This window comes from Coregonus clupeaformis, unplaced genomic scaffold (genome assembly GCF_020615455.1).
Source record: "Coregonus clupeaformis isolate EN_2021a unplaced genomic scaffold, ASM2061545v1 scaf0889, whole genome shotgun sequence".
In the NCBI taxonomy this organism is placed as follows: Eukaryota; Metazoa; Chordata; class Actinopteri; order Salmoniformes; family Salmonidae; genus Coregonus; species Coregonus clupeaformis.
Window position 1 is genome coordinate 23,944 of NW_025534343.1, and position 13,284 is coordinate 37,227.

General features: G+C 48.2%; 1 protein-coding gene across 1 annotated transcript in view; it reads right to left on the minus strand.

Annotated features, from left to right (window-relative positions):
• Window positions 1-1,191: 1,191 nt before the first annotated feature.
• Window positions 1,192-13,284, minus strand: part of LOC121549636 (glycogenin-1-like) — a 42,409-nt gene continuing 30,316 nt past the window's right edge. Inside the window, exons 4-6 of the mRNA XM_041861416.2 lie at window positions 10,664-10,790; window positions 3,458-3,686; window positions 1,192-1,662 (exon numbers count right to left, since the gene is read on the minus strand). Of these exons, the coding sequence (XP_041717350.2) occupies window positions 1,504-1,662; window positions 3,458-3,686; window positions 10,664-10,790 (515 nt within the window). The 3' untranslated portion in view covers window positions 1,192-1,503. The remainder of the gene's footprint in view (window positions 1,663-3,457; window positions 3,687-10,663; window positions 10,791-13,284) is intronic.

The following is a 13,284-nucleotide window of genomic DNA, read 5'->3' on the forward strand; positions in this document are numbered from 1 at the left end:
GGTGTGAAAACTAAGGCAGCAGAACAGCATCTTTCCACAAGAATAGCAGAGGAAGACAATTTTCCTTTTAGAAAATGTTAGAGATCCAATTAAGGTGCAACTTTATATCCAACTGACTGGTAACGAAACTTAAGCATTTCCAGTCTGTTAGTCCCTAGTTGGGCTGTGAAAGCATTTCCAGGCTGTTAGTCCCTAGTTGGGCTGTGAAAGCATTTCCAGTCTGTTAGTCCCTAGTTGGGCTGTGAAAGCATTTCCAGTCTGTTAGTCCCTAGTTGGGCTGGTGGAAAAAGCATTTCCAGTCTGTTAGTCCCTAGTTGGGCTGTGAAAGCATTTCAGTCTGTTAGTCCCTAGTTGGGCTGTGAAAGCATTTCCAGTCTGTTAGTCCCTAGTTGGGCTGTGAAAGCATTTCCAGTCTGTTAGTCCCTAGTTGGGCTGTGAAAGCATTTCCAGTCTGTTAGTCCCTAGTTGGGCTGTGAAAGCATTTCCAGTCTGTTAGTCCCTAGTTGGGCTGTGAAAGCATTTCCAGTCTGTTAGTCCCTAGTTGGGCTGTGAAAGCATTTCCAGTCTGTTAGTCCCTAGTTGGGCTGTGAGAAGCATTTCCAGGCTGTTAGTCCCTAGTTGGGCTGTGGAAAGCATTTCCAGTCTGTTAGTCCCTAGTTGGGCTGTGAAAGCATTTCCAGTCTGTTAGTCCCTAGTTGGGCTGTGAAAGCATTTCCAGTCTGTTAGTCCCTAGTTGGGCTGTGAAAGCATTTCCAGTCTGTTAGTCCCTAGTTGGGCTGTGAAAGCATTTCCAGTCTGTTAGTCCCTAGTTGGGCTGTGAAAGCATTTCCAGTCTGTTAGTCCCTAGTTGGGCTGTGAAAGCATTTCCAGGCTGTTAGTCCCTAGTTGGGCTGTGAAAGCATTTCCAGTCTGTTAGTCCCTAGTTGGGCTGTGAAAGCATTTCCAGTCTGTTAGTCCCTAGTTGGGCTGTGAAAGCATTTCCAGTCTGTTAGTCCCTAGTTGGGCTGTGAAAGCATTTCCAGGCTGTTAGTCCCTAGTTGGGCTGTGAAAGACGTCACATGGACATGGCAGGATAATCCAGTAAACTCTTTCTTAGTCAGTGAGGACTCAGAAGTATTGCCACCCCTGCATCTATGAAAGGGGTATTTCAGTGCAAAAAAAATAATAATATTAATCTTTAATTTGTCGAAGTGTGAATAAAGGCTATATTTTATTGTGTTTTCTATTCTGTTCACAAATACAGCAATAAAAAAAAGTATTGTTATAAATCACGATTGTGTCGATAAATTCATCCTTCACAGTGTGGTAATCTTTACAGTACGTGACAGACTAAACATCCTATACCAGTATTACATAGTTTAAGCGCTCTGCCAACGATGTCAGAATGTTACCCACTGTAAAACAATTGTTGTAATCCTTAGAGCTGGGTAGTGACACACTAACTCAGAACAACTAAACTGAATCTGTCAAACTAACTGATCCCCTGTAGACCTTTATTTCCCTCTATTTGAGAAAAGCGTCAAGCTTTTTCTGGATATTGTCAAACGAGTCCATTCCCATGTAGTCCGCCTGGCCCTGTTCCCATTTCTGCTTGCGTTCCTCGGATGCCTGTGGTGACACGTACGGCTCAGTGTGATGGGGGTCCTGTGACGCGCTGCTCCCCTGGAGGGGAGAAGAAACGAAACAAGAATATTAACATCTAGAACGGAGAGATTTGATGAATTCTGGAAAACGCTACAAGACTAAAAGCTCTGGAGAAACACCTGTTCCTTTGCAGTCAGTACAGCAGTACACAATTATCTAAAACCTAAAACCTGGCATTCATATTAACACATTGATATAAACCATCAATCGATCTATACTGAACAAAGATAAACTCAACATGCAACAATTTCAAAGATTTTACTGAGTTACAGATCATTTAAGGAAATCTATGTATTTCACATAACTGGGAATACAGATATGAATCTGTTGGTCACAGATACCTTAGAAAAAAATGGTAGGTGCATGGATCAGAAAACCAGTCAGTTTCTGGTGTGACCACCATTTGCCTCATGCAGCGCGACACATCTCCTTCACATAGAGTTGATCAGGCTGTTGATTGTGGCCTGTGGAATGTTGTCCCACTTAAATAGCTGAGCGATGTTTCTGGATATTGGCGAGAACTGGAACACGCTGTCGTACATGTCGATCTTGAGCATCCCAAACATGCTCAATAAGTGACATGTCTGGTGAGAATGCAGGCCATGGAAGAACTGGGACATTTTCAGCTTCCAGGAATTGTGTACAGATCCTTGCGACATGGGGCCATGCATTATCATGGTGAAACATGAGGTGATTGCGGCAGATGAATGGGCCTCAGGATCTTGACACGGTATCTCTGAGCATTCAAATTGCCATCGATAAAACGCATATTGTGTTCATTTTCCGTAGCTTATGCCTGCCCATACCATAACCCCACCACGGGGCACTCCGTTCACAACGTTGGCATTGGCAAACCGCATGACGCCGTACACGTGGTCTGCAGTTGAGAGGTCGGTTGGACGTACTGCCAAATTCTCTAAAACAACGTTGGAGGCGGCTTATGGTAGAGAAATGAACATTCAATTCTGGCAACAGCTCTGGTGGACATTCCTGCAGTCAGCATGCCAATTGCACGCTCCCTCAAAACTTGAGACATCTGTGGCATTGTGCTGTGACAAAACTGCACCTGTGTAATGATCATGCAGTTTAATCAGCTTCTTGATATGCCAATTGTGTTCCTTGGCAAAGGAGAAATGCTCACTAATAGGGCTGTAAACAAATTTGGCCACAAATAAGCTTTTTGTGCGTAAGGCACACTTCTGGGATCTTTTATTTCAGCTCATAAAACATGGGACCAACACTTTACATGTTGCCTTTATATTTTTGTTCAGTGTAGATCGTCAGCGAACTACCCCCTACCCCTATAGTATTATAGGTCTAGAAGCTAAGCCAGGTTTGTTGTCCAACAGATTGTCCACAAGAACCAGCGATAGTTAGTGACCAGCGACAAGGTGTTGTCTGTTAAGCAATCACAACCAACTAGTCTTCAGCATACCTTCCATCCACCTTCCTTGTGACTATAGATCTGTGACCATAGATCTGTGACCATAGATCTGTGACCATAGATCTGTGACCATAGATCATGCCAGTGACCACGATGGTTACGACTTTCTTTGACCGAGGACTGGAACTTTATCAGATGGACGAATGAGAGGGTTAGACGTCTCAACAGCCACCAGGACTGAAGTATCACTACATTTTACAAATTGACTAATCATAATTTCTATTGTTTAGGTATTAATTAATTCAGGATGTGCGGTGGTCCAACATTACTTTTACTCACCAACAAGAAACATCCAAGTAAACGCTTAATAATTCAAACTGTTCAAGTTGTTGATAACGGTTCTGTAGAGGAAGAACAAAAGGTTAATACTTCTAGACTCACTTCCACACAGCCAGAGTGGAAGGGCTGCTCTCCGTATCCCTCCGTCATCATGGGCACCACAGAGGAAGAGTAGAGCATCCACCAGTCCAGGAGGAAGGTGGGGTGTGTGGAGGCCTCCTGCATGTCCCCGCTGATCCGCTTGGTCTCGGGGTCGAACGTGTAGCTCCACGGCTTGGTCTGACCCAGGAAGTGGACCACCTTGGCGTTGCCACCGTATCTGGAACAGAATGTATGTCAACTTACATCTTGTTGCGAATCCAACTAATCTTGTAGTTAACGATTGTTGTGAATGCTGTGGTTTGACATGTTTGACTGGCTTTTGGCCAGTATATCTGCAATACTGGGGGCAAATTGGGTAATAAATAAGTGTGATTAAATTATACAGGATACAATATCATTTAAATCAGCAGTAATAAGATTCCAAGAGTCAACAGTCTATTCTAAAACCTCTCTGTCCTGTCCTTTCCACACCCAATCAACAGTGTGACAGACTGTCCTGTCCTTTACACACCCAATCAACAGTGTGACAGACTGTCCTGTCCTTTACACACCCAATCAACAGTGTGACAGACTGTACTGTCCTTTACACACCCAATCAACAGTGTGACTGACTACTGTCCTTTACACACCCAATCAACAGTGTGACTGACTACTGTCCTTTACACACCCAATCAACAGTGTGACTGACTGTACTGTCTTTTACACACCCAATCAACAGTGTGACTGACTACTGTCCTTTACACACCCAATCAACAGTGTGAGTGACTGGCACTGGAAGCAGGACAGGGAGCTCTAGTCATTCTGAGCAGTAGTAGCAACTAAATACATGTTGTTCCGTCATTCTGATACCGTTGCCAGGGGGAAGACATGAACCCACGTTAACCACCAAGCTAACAGTTTGTTAATGAGACGGCTGATTTCGCCAGAGCAAAAAATAAATGCCAGAGAGGGTGAGAAAAAGAGCGCGGGGGGGGGGGTGAAGGGAAGAGAGAGAAAGTGGGAGAGATTAGTCCCTGCCCAGCGGAGGCATAAAGGGGTTTAAATAAACAGCCTTATTTTGGCCTCTGGTCTCAGCTGTGGAGCGCCGGCTTGATATCCAATCCAACGAGGCCTTGGGTCCTAGAGGGTCTGGGAGAAGCTTCTAGACTAACTACTGCCTCGTTAAAGCTCCCTAGAGGGGCTGGGAGAAGCTTCTAGACTAACTACTGCTGCTGCCTCGTTAAAGCTCCCTAGAGGGGCTGGGAGAAGCTTCTAGACTAACTACTGCCTCGTTAAAGCTCCCTAGAGGGGCTGGGAGAAGCTTCTAGACTAACTACTGCCTCGTTAAAGCTCCCTAGAGGGGCTGGGAGAAGCTTCTAGACTAACTACTGCTGCTGCCTCGTTAAAGCTCCCTAGAGGGGCTGGGAGAAGCTTCTAGACTAACTACTGCCTCGTTAAAGCTCCCTAGAGGGGCTGGGAGAAGCTTCTATAACTACTGCCTCGTTAAAGCTCCCTAGAGGGTCTGGGAGAAGCTTCTAGACTAACTACTGCCTCGTTAAAGCTCCCTAGAGGGGCTGGGAGAAGCTTCTAGACTAACTACTGCCTCGTTAAAGCTCCCTAGAGGGGCTGGGAGAAGCTTCTAGACTAACTACTGCTGCTGCCTCGTTAAAGCTCCCTAGAGGGGCTGGGAGAAGCTTCTAGACTAACTACTGCCTCGTTAAAGCTCCCTAGAGGGCTGGGAGAAGCTTCTATAACTACTGCCTCGTTAAAGCTCCCTAGAGGGGCTGGGAGAAGCTTCTAGACTAACTACTGCCTCGTTAAAGCTCCTAGAGGGGCTGGGGAGAAGCTTCTAGACTAACTACTGCTGCTGCCTCGTTAAAGCTCCCTAGAGGGGCTGGGAGAAGCTTCTAGACTAACTACTGCCTCGTTAAAGCTCCCTAGAGGGGCTGGGAGAAGCTTCTAGACTAACTACTGCTGCTGCCTCGTTAAAGCTCCCTAGAGGGGCTGGGAGAAGCTTCTAGACTAACTACTGCCTCGTTAAAGCTCCCTAGAGGGCTGGGAGAAGCTTCTAGACTAACTACTGCTGCTGCCTCGTTAAAGCTCCCTAGAGGGGCTGGGAGAAGCTTCTAGACTAACTACTGCCTCGTTAAAGCTCCCTAGAGGGGCTGGGAGAAGCTTCTACACTAACTACTGCTGCTGCCTCGTTAAAGCTCCCTAGAGGGGCTGGGAGAAGCTTCTAGACTAACTACTGCCTCGTTAAAGCTCCCTAGAGGGGCTGGGAGAAGCTTCTATAACTACTGCCTCGTTAAAGCTCCCTAGAGGGTCTGGGAGAAGCTTCTAGACTAACTACTGCCTCGTTAAAGCTCCCTAGAGGGGCTGGGAGAAGCTTCTAGACTAACTACTGCTGCTGCCTCGTTAAAGCTCCCTAGAGGGGCTGGGAGAAGCTTCTAGACTAACTACTGCCTCGTTAAAGCTCCCTAGAGGGCTGGGAGAAGCTTCTAGACTAACTACTGCCTCGTTAAAGCTCCCTAGAGGGGCTGGGAGAAGCTTCTAGACTAACTACTGCTGCTGCCTCGTTAAAGCTCCCTAGAGGGCTGGGAGAAGCTTCTAGACTAACTACTGCCTCGTTAAAGCTCCTAGAGGGCTGGGAGAAGCTTCTATAACTACTGCCTCGTTAAAGCTCCCTAGAGGGTCTGGGAGAAGCTTCTAGACTAACTACTGCCTCGTTAAAGCTCCCTAGAGGGGCTGGGAGAAGCTTCTAGACTAACTACTGCCTCGTTAAAGCTCCCTAGAGGGGCTGGGAGAAGCTTCTAGACTAACTACTGCTGCTGCCTCGTTAAAGCTCCCTAGAGGGGCTGGGAGAAGCTTCTAGACTAACTACTGCCTCGTTAAAGCTCCCTAGAGGGGGCTGGGAGAAGCTTCTAGACTAACTACTGCTGCTGCCTCGTTAAAGCTCCCTAGAGGGGCTGGGAGAAGCTTCAAGACTAACTACTGCCTCGTTAAAGCTCCCTAGAGGGGCTGGGAGAAGCTTCTAGACTAACTACTGCCTCGTTAAAGCTCCCTAGAGGGGCTGGGAGAAGCTTCTATAACTACTGCCTCGTTAAAGCTCCTAGAGGGTCTGGGAGAAGCTTCAAGACTAACTACTGCCTCGTTAAAGCTCCCTAGAGGGCTGGGAGAAGCTTCTAGACTAACTACTGCCTCGTTAAAGCTCCCTAGAGGGGCTGGGAGAAGCTTCTAGACTAACTACTGCTGCTGCCTCGTTAAAGCTCCCTAGAGGGGCTGGGAGAAGCTTCTAGACTAACTACTGCCTCGTTAAAGCTCCCTAGAGGGGCTGGGAGAAGCTTCTATAACTACTGCCTCGTTAAAGCTCCCTAGAGGGTCTGGGAGAAGCTTCTAGACTAACTACTGCCTCGTTAAAGCTCCCTAGAGGGGCTGGGAGAAGCTTCTAGACTAACTACTGCTGCTGCCTCGTTAAAGCTCCCTAGAGGGGCTGGGAGAAGCTTCTAGACTAACTACTGCCTCGTTAAAGCTCCCTAGAGGGGCTGGGAGAAGCTTCTAGACTAACTACTGCTGCTGCCTCGTTAAAGCTCCCTAGAGGGGCTGGGAGAAGCTTCTAGACTAACTACTGCCTCGTTAAAGCTCCCTAGAGGGCTGGGAGAAGCTTCTAGACTAACTACTGCTGCTGCCTCGTTAAAGCTCCCTAGAGGGGCTGGGAGAAGCTTCTAGACTAACTACTGCCTCGTTAAAGCTCCCTAGAGGGGCTGGGAGAAGCTTCTAGACTAACTACTGCTGCTGCCTCGTTAAAGCTCCCTAGAGGGGCTGGGAGAAGCTTCTAGACTAACTACTGCCTCGTTAAAGCTCCCTAGAGGGCTGGGAGAAGCTTCTATAACTACTGCCTCGTTAAAGCTCCCTAGAGGGTCTGGGAGAAGCTTCTAGACTAACTACTGCCTCATTAAAGCTCCCTAGAGGGGCTGGGAGAAGCTTCTAGACTAACTACTGCTGCTGCCTCGTTAAAGCTCCCTAGAGGGGCTGGGAGAAGCTTCTAGACTAACTACTGCCTCGTTAAAGCTCCCTAGAGGGGGCTGGGGAGAAGCTTCTAGACTAACTACTGCTGCTGCCTCGTTAAAGCTCCTAGAGGGCTGGGAGAAGCTTCTAGACTAACTACTGCCTCGTCAAAGCTCCTAGAGGGCTGGGAGAAGCTTCTATAACTACTGCCTCGTTAAAGCTCCCTAGAGGGTCTGGGAGAAGCTTCTAGACTAACTACTGCCTCGTTAAAGCTCCCTAGAGGGCTGGGAGAAGCTTCTAGACTAACTACTGCTGCTGCCTCGTTAAAGCTCCCCTAGAGGGGGCTGGGAGAAGCTTCTAGACTAACTACTGCCTCGTTAAAGCTCCCTAGAGGGGCTGGGAGAAGCTTCTAGACTAACTACTGCTGCTGCCTCGTTAAAGCTCCTAGAGGGCTGGGAGAAGCTTCTAGACTAACTACTGCCTCGTTAAAGCTCCTAGAGGGGCTGGGAGAAGCTTCTATAACTACTGCCTCGTTAAAGCTCCCTAGAGGGTCTGGGAGAAGCTTCTAGACTAACTACTGCCTCGTTAAAGCTCCCCAGAGGGGCTGGGAGAAGCTTCTAGACTAACTACTGCTGCTGCCTCGTTAAAGCTCCCTAGAGGGCTGGGGAAGCTTCTAGACTAACTACTGCCTCGTTAAAGCTCCCTAGAGGGGCTGGGAGAAGCTTCTAGACTAACTACTGCTGCTGCCTCGTTAAAGCTCCCTAGAGGGGCTGGGAGAAGCTTCTAGACTAACTACTGCCTCGTTAAAGCTCCCTAGAGGGGCTGGGAGAAGCTTCTAGACTAACTACTACTGCCTCGTTAAAGCTCCCTAGAGGGGCTGGGAGAAGCTTCTAGACTAACTACTGCCTCGTTAAAGCTCCCTAGAGGGGCTAGGAGAAGCTTCTAGACTAACTACTGCTACTGCCTCGTTAAAGCTCCCTAGAGGGGCTGGGAGAAGCTTCTAGACTAACTACTGCTGCTGCCTCGTTAAAGCTCCCTAGAGGGGCTGGGAGAAGCTTCTAGACTAACTACTGCCTCGTTAGAAGCTCCCTAGAGGGCTGGGAGAAGCTTCTATAACTACTGCCTCGTTAAAGCTCCCTAGAGGGGCTGGGAGAAGCTTCTAGACCAACTACTGCTGCTGCCTCGTTAAAGCTCCTAGAGGGGCTGGGAGAAGCTTCTAGACTAACTACTGCCTCGTTAAAGCTCCTAGAGGGGCTGGGAGAAGCTTCTAGACTAACTACTGCTGCTGCCTCGTTAAAGCTCCTAGAGGGGGCTGGGAGAAGCTTCTAGACTAACTACTGCCTCGTTAAAGCTCCCTAGAGGGCTGGGAGAAGCTTCTAGACTAACTACTACTGCCTCGTTAAAGCTCCCTAGAGGGCTGGGAGAAGCTTCTAGACTAACTACTGCCTCGTTAAAGCTCCCTAGAGTGGGCTAGGAGAAGCTTCTAGACCCAACTACTGCTACTGCCTCGTTAAAGCTCCCTAGAGGCTGGGAGAAGCTTCTAGACTAACTACTGCTGCTGCCTCGTTAAAGCTCCCTAGAGGGGGCTGGGAGAAGCTTCTAGACTAACTACTGCCTCGTTAAAGCTCCCTAGAGGGCTGGGAGAAGCTTCTAGACTAACTACTGCCTCGTTAAAGCTCCCCTAGAGGGGCTGGGAGAAGCTTCTAGACTAACTACTGCTGCTGCCTCGTTAAAGCTCCCTAGAGGGCTGGGAGAAGCTTCTAGACTAACTACTGCTGCCTCGTTAAAAGCTCCCTAGAGGGGCTGGGAGAAGCTTCTATACTAACTACTGCCTCGTTAAAGCTCCCTAGAGGGGCTGGGAGAAGCTTCTAGACTAACTACTGCCTCGTTAAAGCTCCCTAGAGGGGCTGGGAGAAGCTTCTAGACTAACTACTACTGCCTCGTTAAAGCTCCCTAGAGGGGCTGGGAGAAGCTTCTAGACTAACTACTGCCTCGTTAAAGCTCCCTAGAGGGGCTAGGAGAAGCTTCTAGACTAACTACTGCTACTGCCTCGTTAAAGCTCCCTAGAGGGGCTGGGAGAAGCTTCTAGACTAACTACTGCCTCGTTAAAGCTCCCTAGAGGGGCTGGGAGAAGCTTCTAGACTAACTACTGCCTCGTTAAAGCTCCCTAGAGGGGCTGGGAGAAGCTTCTAGACTAACTACTGCTGCTGCCTCGTTAAAGCTCCCTAGAGGGGCTGGGAGAAGCTTCTAGACTAACTACTGCTGCTGCCTCGTTAAAGCTCCCTAGAGGGGCTGGGAGAAGCTTCTAGACTAACTACTGCTGCTGCCTCGTTAAAGCTCCCTAGAGGGGCTGGGAGAAGCTTCTATACTAACTACTGCCTCGTTAAAGCTCCCTAGAGGGGCTGGGAGAAGCTTCTAGACTAACTACTGCCTCATTAAAGCTCCCTAGAGGGGCTGGGAGAAGCTTCTAGACTAACTACTACTGCCTCGTTAAAGCTCCCTAGAGGGGCTGGGAGAAGCTTCTAGACTAACTACTACTGCCTCGTTAAAGCTCCCTAGAGGGGCTAGGAGAAGCTTCTAGACTAACTACTGCCTCGTTAAAGCTCCCTAGAGGGGCTGGGAGAAGCTTCTAGACTAACTACTGCCTCGTTAAAGCTCCCTAGAGGGGCTGGGAGAAGCTTCTAGACTAACTACTGCCTCGTTAAAGCTCCCATCACTGGTAACCTGATGACATAGCATATGACTATCGCCTTACGCCTCCCGTTCTCTCACAGCCCAAAAAGACTGCTGGGGTTTTACAGCCAGTCTACTGTTAAATCACTGCTGATCTTCATCCCACCTAATGTTAAGCAATCAGGGAATTCTAGAAAACATCTCAAATATTAAACTTGATGTAGCCATGTTTGTGATCTACACATATAGTTCAATACCATGAGTATGCAGGAAGGTAGGTGTAGATTGAGTACATACTGTTTGAATGCTGGAAGGTAGGTGTAGATTGAGTACATACTGTTTGAATGCTGGAAGGTAGGTGTAGATTGAGTACATACTGTTTGAATGCTGGAAGGTAGGTGTAGATTGAGTACATACTGTTTGAATGCTGGAAGGTAGGTGTAGATTGAGTACATACTGTTTGAATGCTGGAAGGTAGGTGTAGATTGAGTACATACTGTTTGAATGCTGGAAGGTAGGTGTAGATTGAGTACATACTGTTTGAATGCTGGAAGGTAGGTGTAGATTGCGATGCTGCTGAGGTTGTAGATGAAAGGGAGGTGTTTGGATATATCTGCTGTTGCCCAGTTACTGAAGTAGCCATTCAACACCCCCTGGTCCCCACCTAGAGAGAAAAACAACATCAGTTAGCAACAACGCACAACAGGGAGCACAATATATTTTGCCCCAACACATAATGGTTAGGAGTGGTTCAAAACGCGAGGAAGCAGAGACTAGTTCAAGAGTTCATCTAGAAGTACTTCATTTATCATAAGCTTTGTACATTGTCCAGGATATGAAGAGACCAGACACTTAGCCCACCACTGTAAGACCAAAGTTATTTAAAACAGAAACACATTGTTCATATCCTCGGCACCCAAGGCACAACCCTCAGAGACAAGCAACACAATCACTATACAAGAGGTGGGCAATACAGAAAGCCTAGTGCAGACTTCACTATACAAGAAGTGGGCAATACAGAAAGCCCAGTGCAGACTTCACTATACAAGAGGTGGGCAATACAGAAAGCCCAGTGCAGACTTCACTATACAAGAGGTGGGCAATACAGAAAGCCTAGTGCAGACTTCACTATACAAGAAGTGGGCAATACAGAAAGCCTAGTGCAGACTTCACTATACAAGAGGTGGGCAATACAGAAAGCCTAGTGCAGACTTCACTATACAAGAGGTGGGCAATACAGAAAGCCTAGTGCAGACTTCACTATACAAGAGGTGGGCAATTCAGAAAGCCTAGTGCAGACTTCACTATACAAGAGGTGGGCAATACAGAAAGCCTAGTGCAGACTTCACTATCACAAGAGGGTGGGCAATACAGAAAGCCTAGTGCAGACTTCACTATACAAGAGGTGGGCAATACAGAAAGCCTAGTGCAGACTTCACTATACAAGAGGTGGGCAATACAGAAAGCCTAGTGCAGACTTCACTATACAAGAGGTGGGCAATACAGAAAGCCTAGTGCAGACTTCACTATACAAGAGGTGGGCAATTCAGAAAGCCTAGTGCAGACTTCACTATACAAGAGGTGGGCAATACAGAAAGCCTAGTGCAGACTTCACTATACAAGAGGTGGGCAATACAGAAAGCCTAGTGCAGACTTCACTATACAAGAGGTGGGCAATACAGAAAGCCCAGACTTCACTATACAAGAGGTGGGCAATACAGAAAGCCTAGTGCAGACTTCACTATACAAGAGGTGGGCAATACAGAAAGCCTAGTGCAGACTTCACGGACAGCTACTCTCGGGAAAAATTTACTTACCTTGAACGATGTGGCCGTCTCACCTAGCTACCTTAAGATGGATGCACTAACTAAGTCGCCCCTGCTAAATGACGAAAAATGTAATGGATTTGTGAACAGGTTGTCTGAATGATAAGACTTCTGATGGATGGAGCAGAGTGAGGCAGTACAAAGGAGAGTAGCTGTAACCGTCTCATTCAGCCGTCTATCCAACACGTATGGATCAGCTGGCCGTCAGTCTCATTCAGCCGTCTATCCAACACGTATGGATCAGCTGGCTGTCAGTCTCATTCAGCCGTCTATCCAACACGTATGGATCAGCTGGCCGTCAGTCTCATTCAGCCGTCTATCCAACACGTATGGATCAGCTGGCTGTCAGTCTCATTCAGCCGTCTATCCAACACGTATGGATCAGCTGGCTGTCAGTCTCATTCAGCCGTCTATCCAACACGTATGGATCAGCTGGCCGTCAGTCTCATTCAGCCGTCTATCCAACACGTATGGATCAGCTGGCTGTCAGTCTCATTCAGCCGTCTATCCAACACGTATGGATCAGCTGGCCGTCAGTCTCATTCAGCCGTCTATCCAACACGTATGGATCAGCTGGCCGTCAGTCTCATTCAGCCGTCTATCCAACACGATGGATCAGCTGGCCGTCAGTCTCATTCAGCCGTCTATCCAACACGTATGGATCAGCTGGCCGTCAGTCTCATTCAGCCGTCTATCCAACACGTATGGATCAGCTGGCTGTCAGTCTCATTCAGCCGTCTATCCAACACGTATGGATCAGCTGGCCGTCAGTCTCATTCAGCTGGCCGGTCAGTCTCATTCAGCTGGCCGTCAGTCTCATTCAGCCGTCTATCCAACACGTATGGATCAGCTGGCCGTCAGTCTCATTCAGCCGTCTATCCAACACGTATGGATCAGCTGGCTGTCAGTCTCATTCAGCCGTCTATCCAACACGTATGGATCAGCTGGCCGTCAGTCTCATTCAGCCGTCTATCCAACACGTATGGATCAGCTGGCCGTCAGTCTCATTCAGCCGTCTATCCAACACGTATGGATCAGCTGGCTGTCAGTCTCATTCAGCTGGCCGTCAGTCTCATTCAGCCGTCTATCCAACACGTATGGATCAGCTGGCTGTCAGTCTCATTCAGCTGGCCGTCAGTCTCATTCAGCTGGCTGTCAGTCTCATTCAGCTGGCCGTCAGTCTCATTCAGCCGTCTATCCAACACGTATGGATCAGCTGGCTGTCAGTCTCATTCAGCTGGCCGTCAGTCTCATTCAGCCGTCTATCCAACACGTATGGATCAGCTGGCCGTCAGTCTCATTCAGCCGTCTATCCAACACGTATGGATCAGC